The 12052-nt window shown below is 36.6% G+C and overlaps 3 protein-coding genes across 3 annotated transcripts; 2 read left to right on the top strand and 1 right to left on the bottom strand.

Annotated features, from left to right (window-relative positions):
• The first annotated feature begins 1391 nt into the window (after positions 1-1391).
• LOC149179684 (uncharacterized) lies at positions 1392-2597 on the top strand. The gene is made up of 2 exons (XM_089418036.1): positions 1392-1776; positions 1866-2597. Exons 1-2 carry the CDS (start codon positions 1511-1513, stop codon positions 2494-2496), a joined length of 897 nt encoding a protein of 298 aa, XP_089274162.1. The 5' UTR covers positions 1392-1510; the 3' UTR covers positions 2497-2597.
• An 880-nt stretch (positions 2598-3477) lies between these two features.
• LOC149179683 (uncharacterized) lies at positions 3478-5448 on the top strand. The gene is made up of 4 exons (XM_089413623.1): positions 3478-4168; positions 4260-4340; positions 4427-4513; positions 5278-5448. The coding sequence occupies exons 1-3, from the start codon at positions 3478-3480 to the stop codon at positions 4510-4512; spliced, it is 858 nt and encodes a 285-aa protein (XP_089269749.1). The 3' UTR covers position 4513; positions 5278-5448.
• Positions 5449-9066: 3618 nt separating this feature from the next.
• Positions 9067-11600, bottom strand: LOC149179682 (U-box domain-containing protein 45-like). Its single transcript, XM_089415750.1, has 2 exons — positions 10319-11600; positions 9067-10194 (listed from the first exon to the last, which is right to left on the bottom strand). The coding sequence occupies exons 1-2, from the start codon at positions 11581-11583 to the stop codon at positions 9414-9416; spliced, it is 2046 nt and encodes a 681-aa protein (XP_089271876.1). The 5' UTR covers positions 11584-11600; the 3' UTR covers positions 9067-9413.
• Between the last annotated feature and the right edge of the window lie 452 nt (positions 11601-12052).

The following is a 12052-nucleotide window of genomic DNA, read 5'->3' as shown; positions in this document are numbered from 1 at the left end:
GCCTTCGTCTCTTTTTGAGATGTGCCATTTGGGTGGGAAAAGACCACAGTGAGAAGTGAACCCTGGGGGATGGCTTACCACTTTGTTGACCTCACCAGTGAACTTATGCCCTGTTGGCAAATCCATCTGTTTTCATTTTTGGCAGATGTAATTTTGATATTTGAACATATTGAAAAATGTTGGCATTTTTTATTTAAAACATAATTCCCAAATAATTCCAAAAATTTTGTTTTTGCTTTATTTATCAGTGATGTAATGTAGAATGTGTTGGCGTATGCTTTCTTGCCATAATTCTAGGTTCTTTCCTTTTATGGCTGGATTTAATCAGTGCACCATGGTGCAATTATATTTCATTTTCCTTTTTTCCTGGATTCCTTGACCGGGTATAAATGGAAAGCTTGTATCTTTTCTTTTTCTGTCCATCTCAGCTTGCTTTAGTGTTCTTGATATGTTGAATGATCACCAAGTATTGATTTTTTAGCATGCTTTCAGGGATGATTTATTAAATGATAAGTTACAAAATTGTTATGTGAGCTTGGTATTTTCTGCTTTGAATACTGACCCATTGTAAGAACAACAAGTCTTAGGTTGAATACGCACAAGTTCTGCTTGTGTCAGCTATATAATATATTTTGTTTTACTATGGAGACGATATAAGTCACATTTTTATTAAAACTATTAACATAAAAAATTATCCATGAAAAATGCTTTTATGAACGGCACGGTGTTCACGCTTGTCCTGCACACCTTTGGTTTCTTTAGGATGTCCTTGACTTCGAGGAAGCAGGCAGCTTCTTTGAATGTCAAATAGCAAATATTTAATGACTCTGAAGAGTCAACTGAGAGAACTAGGTGAATAGCCTTTAGACTTTCAAAATAAAATAAAAAAAATCCGGAAGAGTCCATAGGAGCATTTGTATCTAGCAGTTAACTGCCACTGCATACCTGTAACATGCACTCAAGGACTGATTTTGAATGCTTTTGTCTCCTAATAGGTTGACAGGTTTGTAACAGAATCCATCTGATCCATTGGCAGTAACCTTATCAAGGGTAAGTAAATGGCTTGAAGCCTCTTTTTCGTATTTGGTTGAAAAACTCAAATATGGCATTTGATCAAAAGCTAGTACTAGTAGAGTTGTGATGTAAACATACATTGTAGAAAGCCCTTTCATTCAAGTCTAGTCCTGCTTAGCAAATGGTCACCCTAAAAAAACATGGCCAACATTCATTGGATTGCATCTGTTCATGTTGTCAAAGGAATCTTTTCTTTTAGGAACGCCATGTTCAAAGTGAATGAGGAAAGAAGCAACATCTTAAAGGAAATGCTTGCATTCCAAATTTCTTGTATCCTTTTGTGCTATTTATTTTTGTCATTATTGAGTGATTGATATTTTAGACCTCAAAAAAAGCATAAAAGAGGTTTTATATTTATATATATGTTGGATAACTTGTTAAGATTGAAATTTTGGTTTTGATGTCCTTGCATATTGTTTGACCAGATCAGTTGAAAATGCACAAACGAAGCAAATGGCAATATATCATTGATCTTGAGGTGCAAGACCTCAAAGACAAAATGACGTTCTCTAGTAAAGACTTGGTTTGGGCGGAAATAAATAGAAAAAACAATAGTATTGATCGAGTTGCTGTAATCCCATTACGACGAGTTGCTGACTTTATCAAAGGAGAGGAGGAAAATCCTATTGCTCCATGTAAATTCATACGAAAAACAAAAAAAGAACCAAAAGAAAGAGCTACTGCTGCATTGCAATATGATATGTGAGTATTTAAAATATGTATTGTTTAGATCTTTTGAAACCATGGTTATCTTTCTTTGTATGTACTAACAATTTAAATTTTTTGTGTAGTTATCATTGTTCATTTGGTCCAGAGGACAAAAGAGGAAATCTTTCAGCTAAACGAAGGACCTCATTTGTGCAGAAGAGGGGTTGCCAATGCCACTTTATTGTGAAAGTTATGCATGAATTTCCTGATAGAGCAATATTAACTTTCAATATGTATGAACATGAAGATAGGGAAGGTTGGGCTTGTCATGGTCAATGTGACATTTCAGGTGAGACCAGGGCCTTGCATAGGCCAAAGCTGTCAAGGGACATTGTTGCATATGTAGAGAGTTGTTTCTTTTTGGGAGTGCCTATTGATGTAGTGTATAGAACCCACATTAAAAGACATGTTGACATCGATGTGGCAGCTCGAGATAGAGATTTCTTCTTATGCAGGAAAGATATTGTAAACATCTATAATAAGTTGGCGAAGGGAAATTATCAACTTCACAAAAAGGATGAAATGAGTGTAAACCTTTGGTATCAAAAGCATCGAGAAGATTTTTTCTTTTACCAAAAGCCCAATGGTGTGGAGGTCCCTTTTATAATAGGGATTCAAACAAAGTGGATGTTGGAGACAATGGTCAAGTTATCGCACAATAGCTTAATAGCCATGGATTCAACATTTAACACAAATAAATACGGGGTAAGTTAGATGCCAATGATTTATTGAATATATTTATTTAATTTGTATACATTCAGAATAATTAATAACTTGTATTTGAATTTATGTAATGTTGAAAATGACAGTACCAGTTGTATACACTCGTGGCATTTGATGAACAACAAAGTGGAGTCCCTGTTGCATGGGTCGTGGCATCACGAAACACATCAGATGATATTGCAATATGGCTGGAGCAGCTCATGCACAAGTGTTTCCAAGCCCGTCCTGATTGGAAAGTCAATGCTTTCATGGTTGATGATGCACTGGCTGAAATCAGTGCCCTGAGGTAACTTTAACATTGTCATGATATAACCAAACTTGCATTTTTTCTAAAAATACCACACTAACATGCATTGAATATGGCAGGAGGATCACAGGTTGTGATGTGATCTTATGCGTTTGGCATGTACAGAGGGCTTGGTTGAAAAATGTCAATCGGTTGGCCACTAGTTCCATAAAAGCCAAAGAGATGTTCAGTGAGTTAGGTTTCATCATGAAACACACTCTCAATTATGAAGTTGAAGATGCAATCAATCAATTTTTTATTAAGTTTGCAGATGAAGAGAAGTTCTTAGACTATTTCAACAAGAATTGGGTCATTGGAGATAAGATTCGTAAGTAAACATTTTTTTTCATATTATATGCATTTTTTTCTTTTATAAAGGTGATATAGTGAGACTGACATCGTTCTATTTGCAATTAGGCATGTGGGTGAAAGGTTGTCGGGAGTTTCCTCATGCAAATCAGGAGACCAATAATGTTGTTGAGTCATACCATTGTTACTTAAAAACAACATTTCTATCTGATAGAAGGAAAAAATGTGCCCAGAGGATGGATTGGTTATTGCATATGCTACTAACAACAGTTGAACCTTGTTATCGGTTCAAGGAAATCTTAAAAGAAGAAGGATTTATAAACAACTACAAGAGAGAAAAGCAGCTAGAATCATCAGTGGAACGAGCAAGAAAAATTATGGATACTGATTGTTGTCCTCATGAGAGCATAACCCGTGCTTATTGGGTGAGAAGTCAGACAGATCAAGGTAAAAAATACCTTGTCACCTGGTATCGTAAGGATTTTATAACGTGTGAATGTCCATGGTCTATCCGTGGAAACATTTGCAAGCATGCCATAAAGGTTAATTGGTTGTATTTCCACTCGGATAATTCAAATCCATTGCTTCATCAGCATGCAGAGGATAACATATGCAATGACCCACCTGAGATCAATATAGAGCCTCAAAACCATGATGCAGATGTCGATGCTACTCTTATGGCCACAACTGTTGTTGATGCAGATGCCGAGGCACTTCATTTGGCAAGGGAAGAGTTGTTTAGCTATACACGTCTCATTTTAGATAACCCTCCTACTACTTTGACGAAGACAATCCAGTTGACTGGTATGCTTAAAAAAATGTTGGATGAAGCCAATAATTTGCACATTACTGATTTTGACTTCACACCTGGATTGGGTTCTCTTGATCCATCTTTGAAGAGGAAAAAGAGTTTCCTTAGCCCCACAAAGAAAAGAAGAAGCATAAAAAAAAACAATGGTTTGGAAATTGATTTAAATGTTGATCCATCAGAATATGAACCATTTGAGTTTCAATACCTCAATAAGAGAGGACGTCATCGATCAAATAATGTTGTGTCTATGGTTCCAGGTTAGTTTCATGTGTTGAATAAAGTCATCGTTTTAGATTTAAGTATTTCATCATCACCATTCTTTAACATGTGCTATGTTTATTTTTACAGCAATGCAACAATCCCCAACCATGGCGATAACCCAAGACCAAAGGGAGATGCAAGACCATCCAACCTTACCTGCCATGCCAGGTACATTTGACACTCTTTCATTGTGGTGCACATATACTTTGATGCTCTAGAAAATTTCTTTGCGATAACGTTTAACACTTTTCTAGGTAACTATAGAATAAGTGGAGAAGCATCATCTTCTACCATGATTGATCATCTATGGAAGGACTTCAACTCTAGTGGGAATCAATGAGGTATGCACAAAGAATAGATAAGCTAGGTTTTCATGGCGTCGTCAGGTGGCCCTTTTTCATATGATAAGTATATTTATGTTTCCCTATTGTTATGTTGTTATGAAAATACTTTTTTCATAATCTGTTCATGCTCATGCTGTTATTTTTTCCCTATCCATCATGCTGGCTGTCAAATAGAATCTCTTTACTTATTTATGTTCATGCAACATGTTTGATTTTTATACTTAAACATGTAGTTACTATGTTCTCATACCTATGTTCATGGTTCGATGTTTATTAGATTTATAGATATTTATATTTTACATCTTTATAAATTTATGGTTAGATGGTGAAAGGCCAATGAGGTTTGAACCTTATCATTTCGTTTTTTGTTGTTGGATTTTTTGCTCCTTGCCTCTAGTCAGAGATCTCGTTGGATTTTCATGACTTCATCAAGCTGATTTTGCCTTCATGGAATAGTATATGATAGCATAGTAGATTGTTATGTTATTTTGAACATGCCCTCTTCATGATTTGTTGATATTCACTGAACGATGTTCTATCCTTTTATGCTTGTGATAAAGTGTTAACTGTCCTATTGCCCAAATCAACGTCGGTTGTTATCTTTTAGTTGTGTGTTCGGTGAAAGTGTTTATTTTGATCTTGTGTGCTTGTGTATATATGCGTGGTGATGTTCCTGGTCACATATAGTTTATGGTCTACTAGGATAATGATGGTGTTGATTAATTTTCAAAATTTTAACGTGGATGCTCTTTTTTTTTTAGGTTGTTCTACAGTTCTGCTTCCAACCAGGATTGTCCATGCATTGAACCTCAATGTGGAAGACATAAATTGTCAGCCAAGCACACAATGTGGTATTTTTCCAAGCATGCAATTCTCATCCAAGCACACAATGTGGTCTTTTGCCAAGCACACAATGTTTATCTATACAAATATTTTTTGTTGTAAAATGCATCATGGAAGTGATGGTCATGGTTGAAGGCTTGTATTTTATCTAGTCCATGGTTTTCCAACTTCCAGTTGTACAGCAAGTGATAAAGCTATGATAGATTAATTTACCTTTTGTATAGGCATCATTACACGAAATGATGCTCTGGAAGCACAAGGGAAGTATTATTCAATATTGTGGCAGTTTCCACGGTCTTGAGGAAACAGTTCTAGCATTTTGTAATAAATTGAATATAATGAAATCCATTGCAGTGAATTTTTTGCTAGCAATCTGTTATATTTCTAAACTTTTGATGTTCAGCTCCACTCCATTTGGTAATCAATAAAATACAAGTTTAGGAGTTCTTTGATGGAACCTCAGAAAAAGGCACTATTGTGAGTAATTTGCATCTGTCTGGAAATCAAATTGTTGAGACGATTGCAGGATTGGGATTCTGTAGATTCTGCTGCTCTCTGTTGTAGGTCTCACTATGTCATCTTGTCCTCTGCATCATTCCTCATAATGTCTAAAACCACTCACTCCGCATTCATACTGAAGCTTGTGCAGGAAGTTCTTGTCTGAGCTACATTTCTCAACATCAATTACCCCGACTTGAGCTCCATGGTTCTCTTGTCCCTCTTCAAAATCACCATGCTACAATCTAGCATCCAGTGCTTCTAACCACCTAATAAATTCTTCACCAATATTTCTCCCATCTTGTGCTCATTCTGCTATTCCTCCCTCAACTGAATTTGCAGGGCTTCAGTAACGGATTTGCACACTATTGACTGTATACTCTAGAGTGCAAGAGCCAAGGTTTAGTTGGTAATAGATTTAATTCATTTTGGATGGGAATATTCAATAGATTCACCTCACTCAAGAAGTTAGAAAAAAAACTGGTATTTCACATAAAATTTTGACAAGAAAAGTCTTCTCTTTCAAGAGAGCTATGTTCTAAAATTGTGAGAAATATCGTGAGCCACTGAATGACTTAGTAATTATGCACTCTGGTAACCTATGCCAGTGCCAGATAGCTAATAGCAGAAAAACACACGAAGAGTAAAAATCGGGAGAAAGTAAGCATGCTATTTAATTGAACAGTCACTGAACAAGAGACTTTCATTGTCTGTAAAGTTATGAACACGAACTCTCACATATTTGGAGCTATACTTTACAGTCTGTCACAGTAGCTAAAGTTGCAATTTATTTGTCAATTTTTACCTCTTGGCTTAATTACATTATGTAGTGCCATGGGAAAATGAGAAAATATTAGGTACCAGATTCAAAGGAAGTTAACTTGGTTTCAATAAGACCTTCATACTCCAAAATATAAAAAAGTAGATCTAGCAAGGATGGGTCTTGCAACATGCAACAGACGATTCCAATAACTTGTTTGACTATGTGCTGAAAAGCTCATCTTGTTTACTTTGGAGTTGAGAAACTAATGGACAATCTGTGCTGAAGATATTTATGTCCAGCATGTACATTTGTATCTTAAATATGGCTGAGATATCTTGGTAAAATCCCAAGGATTGCACCTCTGCAACCTATCCAATTTACTGCATGCCTGATTCTCTGTTTCTCAAAAATCCACATCTTGATACTTGTGTCCAATTCAGTTACTATCACTTCTCACTACTCACCAATCCCATTGACTTTGAAAGTTTAATTTGTTAACCTCATTTTGCCACCTTTTCTCATCTTTCTATCAGCTAAGCATGCACATGACTCGAGTAGAATACTTATTATGACTTTAGAATATGAAATTCAGAAGATGTGTGCTAGGAACCATTTGTCCTAGTCCTTACAGCAACCAAAAGCCTATTCTTTGGCTTATGATGCTCTCAAAGCATGAAATCGGAGAGTAAATATTCTATTGCCTATTATTTGAAATGAGTAATGGTTAACTAACCTTCCTGCAACTTGCATTTCCTCATATATTTCAAGATTCAAAGCTCTGCTCAATCAATGTATAAGGAATGTATATCCAAGAAGTTTTGCTGCAAGGGTATTCACAAATAGAATTTTACATGGGCATTGCAGAACATCATGAGATGTCATCACCATGGAGGTTCATACAATTTAGTGCTGTTGGAATTGCCCTAAAAGATGTTACTTGTGCATTTAACATGTATGATTTAAAATATTATATAAATCATATTGTTAGTACATTGATTAGTAATCAACTGTTTATAATGTTGATTACTAATCAATGTACTAACAATTCATCAACATTGTTTCGCATGTCAACAACACCATAAATATGGAAATCAAAGTTGTCAGAAAGGAAGACAAAGAGATACAGAATCAACAGCACAAACATGACACTGGAAAGAAAGGCATGTTTGAAAGCATAAAGGAGGCAAGAAGAAAACAAAAGATTGCAAGCTCAAAGGCTTACAAAGATCAAGGGGCATTAGAAAAATGCTAGCAGGAAAATACAGTTACATAACAAGAAACAAAGGTAACAATATAGGCATATAAATATTGACTCGAGAGTATGGTTGCTTGTGACATAATATGCAAAGATGGACAGATACAGAAGTTCAAAATTAAAATACCAAAACTTGGACAGATACATAGTAATGAAGAGAGATGAACCAAATTCAAGATCAAATTAACATAGTTGCAATTTGAGTCTAAAAAGTTTGTAAAGTTGCACACCCATTTGAAACATTGTGAACAGTCCCATTTATTTTTTTTGCAAATGTCCCAAATATATCTCTAGTCATAGCGATCAATTTTCTCATACATTGGAGAACGAGGATTATAGTCATCAATGGCTAGTTCAAAATTTTGACACTTTCAGATTCGTAGAATGGCCGACTCATTTACTACCACTTGGTCATTCCACAAAGAGATACAAGACATTTTAAATAAAAACAACTTGGTATTGATAAAGCATCCAGCCCTGTCACAACCTATAACCCCTGCATTATTGCATTATTTTGGGTCGTCAAAATATTTTATCAATGATTTCGTACATAAATCACGGGATCTTTTACCATGCACAACTTCGAAAGTATCTGTAAAACGTCTTACGTTGGACACTTGATTTTTATTTTTCCTTCCAGATGATTTGCTCTTCGGATTACAACGTCTTCAATGCCTCGATTTGTTTCTATTAATTTTGCACAAATTTTCTGCTACAGTATCATGTTTAGCATACTCAAATTTGTTCATTAATTCTAGCCACCTGTGGAATTTGTGCCTTTTTGTTTTAATTATTCAACTATATGCGTGGTCGAATGTTTCCCTTTAAAATTTTCTTAGAATAAGTACAATATTAATGTACTTGTATCCTTGATTTACAATGTAATATATGCAGCATTTTTTAAAAATATACCTTGGAAAATAAACATTTTTATACAACGTTTAGATGGGAGGAGAAAGATTGATTACATAACCCCGTGTGCGTTGATCTCTTGTTTCCTGTCCTTTGGTGGACAGACAATACTATACCAGCCACAATTACTTCAAGAAACATAGCAATCACCACTCCCCATAGGCCACCTTGAAAAGAAAATTTTACACATCTATTGGTAGCAGCAACAGATTAACAAGTGCAAACTCAGTATGATCCAATAAACAAGGAGAAGTTGGTCTGGAATGTATTAAGATGTGATGATCAAACTAAATCTCCGATATATATTTACAGGCTATACTAGAATAGAAGAACATCACATCTACTGAAAGAGGTAATTATCCTCTCTGTGATAATGTACAAATCTGCGACAAAGCAGTGTTATCTAATTATTTTTCACCTCTGAAACTTTTGTACAGTATATTCCTAAATCATCAAGCTATGAGATGATTCAATTCCTAACTTCGTTACAACAAACAGTCAGGGCAGCCTCTGAATGGTCCCAACTACGTAGAAAATTTAGAACCGTACAACAAACGAAATTGATTTACAAGGACTTCCAGCAGAAACTAAAGATAAACGTTCTGCCTCCATTTGGTTCGCATATACTAACACTGATAAAAAGCAAATGACTTTGCCTTCCAAAAGAGGCTTAATGTTCGGCCAATCTTTTTGGAAGTTGTTCTATGAGTTGTTTTATTTTCCTTCAAGCTCTCCCCATAGATTGATGGCTGAGGGGTACACACAGCTGTAGAAGACTGGCAGGAAACATCTTGCTGTCGCTGCTCTCTGAAATGCTGTAGCAATTTCTGTGCTTTGTCCTTTCCCCTTGGGCTTCCATTCATAGAAAGAGTAACCAAATAAGGAATGACCCCTTCCCTTAAAACCATTTGACTGTGCTCAAAACTATTAGTACATAACAATAAGAGAGATGCTGCTGCTTGTTCTTGTGCAATGGTTGTACCTGTATCAAGAATATCTGCAATGGTTCCAATGCAGCCTTCCGTATCAGCAATTGTTGCTCTGCCCTCTTCAGTAGAAGCAAGGTTATACAAAATTGTAAGGCATTTTTCTGTACAGTCACCCTCTGCAACAAGAAGAAGATGAGCAAGCCTGGAAACAACTCCTGCAGATACCATGTAGGACCTGTTTCCCTTGAATGTTGATAAATTATACAAGGCATTTATAGCATCTTGTCTACATTGGTTAGATTCCGAGTCCATCAGTTTAATGAGAAGAGGTATTGCTCCGGAAGCTCCAATGCTAGCTTTATTATCTTCCAAACTAGATAACATAAGCAAGACAGCTACAGCTGCTTCAGATGTTTCAGAATCAAGAAGATCCAACAAAAGAGGCACTGCACCTGCAGCCAAGATTGCTGCTTTGTTCCTACAATACAAAGCATGAACACAAGTAAGCAAAAATGTTTTAAGATGATTAGTAAAAGAATAAATCACATCTGCTAGACTTGTGTATTTTGATAAACTAAAAAATATTTCAGACATCCTTCTACCTGTTATTATTCACACCAATATTGAAAAGCGCCAAAGCTCCAGTCTCTTGTGCTTGGGCATTACATGCATCAATAGCAGAACGTAGGAAGTTCACAAGCATGTGAATGAAACCATTGGCACCCATGTAAGAACGAGCTTCATCATCATCCTTTGCGAGAAATCTAATCTCTTCTGCTGCTCTACATTGCAGTTCTAGTGACGGTCCACCAAGGCTTGAGAGCAACCTTTCATATGTTTTACAAGGGTCCTCTTTGACATTTTGAGATTCAACTATGTCACATGACCAGGAAAGGCTTGTATCACCTAGTTCACTCGATCCTTCATTTCTTAGCATAGCCGGTGAATCACAGTAAGAACTGTTACCAAAAGTACCAGTTGATAATCTGCTAACATCATCCTCACAAGCACATGCAACTTGATTGTCCCTCAATGGGACTACCTTGACCTCCCTCAGGCGACCACCATCAATGCTCTTGACAGATCCAGAATCTGCCAAGTCCCATCTCCAACCTGCCACAGGAGGGCATGGAGTAGATGGCTCTGGAACTTCAATTCTATGTTGTTCACACCAACTTGCAATTAGACCTTTGACACAATAATTAGGAGTTACACCAAGATGTGTCAAGCTTTGCTGGGTTTTGGGACATGTATCATGACCCTCATTAATCCACTTCTCTATATAAACCCGTTCATAAGTTTGGCCAGATGAAATAATCACAGGGTCAGACATTAGTTGCAGAGAAATTGGACATCTGAATTCTTCAGGAGGTACTGGAATGCTTCCTGAGCTTCCAGGAATTTCCTTTCCAGCTGTATCAAATGAGTGAAGCTTTGAAGCACGACGTTCAATGTTTCTTCCATTCCTACTAACCTCGCCAATGCAATCTCTGATGGATGGAGAACATGGACCTGAGTTTGGGGAATCAGCACCATCTGAATACTCATTTTTGAAGAACATAGCGTGCTTTCTTAAAAGATGCAAGAGATATATGATAATGGACTCCTTCTTCTTGTCTTTATCAGAGCGGGCTTTATCAAGCAATCTCTTTAAGGCTCTTTTTTCTGACAACACAGCTCTTGAAGACATGATGTTTAGCTTAGTAGCCACCCGACGAAAAACATCCATTTCTGATGTATCATTTCCACTACTGGGATCCTTATCTTGCCGCAGCAATGAAATGACTTCATCACCAACTTCTTTTTCTGTTCGTTCAAGTGCAAATGTTGTCCCCTCAAGCTCTTTAACAATTTCAACAATCTGCATGAAGAATTTAATAACCATAAGCAACAATCAAAGAAATTCTACTATCTTCAACAATACACCAGTTACAACAAATGAACTTGATATATTAAAAGTGTGCACAAAAGGCATTTTTCAATATGTTCAAATATCAAAATTACATCTGCCAAAAATCAAAACAGATGGATTTGCCAACAGGGCATAAGTTCACTGGTGAGGTCAACAGAGTGGTAAGCCATCCCCCAGGGTTCACTTCTCACTGTGGTCTTTTCCCACCCAAATGGCACATCTCAAAAAGAGACGAAGGCAGGTGCTAATCTCAAGATGATTTTGGTGGAACAGTTGCCCCTCAAACCTGGCATGAAGGCTGAAGAAAGTTCAAGTTGTGCAGTACAGGCCCCCAACCTTGGGGTGTGTTTTCTGAAGCAACATCCCAATAGAAGAAATAACAGATAGATAGGATAAAGGTAGCTCAGAAAAACCCCTGCCTTAT

Source organism: Pinus tabuliformis, chromosome 3_2 (assembly GCF_031772625.1).
Source record: "Pinus tabuliformis cultivar Carrire ecotype Pingquan chromosome 3_2, CPIR1, whole genome shotgun sequence".
Taxonomy (NCBI): domain Eukaryota; kingdom Viridiplantae; phylum Streptophyta; class Pinopsida; order Pinales; family Pinaceae; genus Pinus; species Pinus tabuliformis.
The sequence above is the reverse complement of the archived record's forward strand: the minus strand, read 5'-3'. Positions and strand labels throughout refer to the sequence as shown.

What these genes read in the sequence shown, in the direction of transcription:
- LOC149179684 (XM_089418036.1), top strand. Translation starts at nt 1,511, where the DNA reads ATGCACAAACGAAGCAAATGGCAATATATCATTGATCTTGAGGTGCAA. An exon ending in GCTGCATTGCAATATGATAT is followed by an intron (nt 1,777 to 1,865) that starts GTGAGTATTTAA and finishes TTTTTTGTGTAG; the next exon opens with TTATCATTGTTCATTTGGTC.
- LOC149179683 (XM_089413623.1), top strand. Translation starts at nt 3,478, where the DNA reads ATGGATACTGATTGTTGTCCTCATGAGAGCATAACCCGTGCTTATTGG. An exon ending in TGTTGTGTCTATGGTTCCAG is followed by an intron (nt 4,169 to 4,259) that starts GTTAGTTTCATG and finishes TTATTTTTACAG; the next exon opens with CAATGCAACAATCCCCAACC. An exon ending in AACCTTACCTGCCATGCCAG is followed by an intron (nt 4,341 to 4,426) that starts GTACATTTGACA and finishes ACACTTTTCTAG; the next exon opens with GTAACTATAGAATAAGTGGA.
- LOC149179682 (XM_089415750.1), bottom strand. Translation starts at nt 11,583, where the DNA reads ATGCAGATTGTTGAAATTGTTAAAGAGCTTGAGGGGACAACATTTGCA. An exon ending in ATTGGTGTGAATAATAACAG is followed by an intron (nt 10,195 to 10,318) that starts GTAGAAGGATGT and finishes TTTGTATTGTAG; the next exon opens with GAACAAAGCAGCAATCTTGG.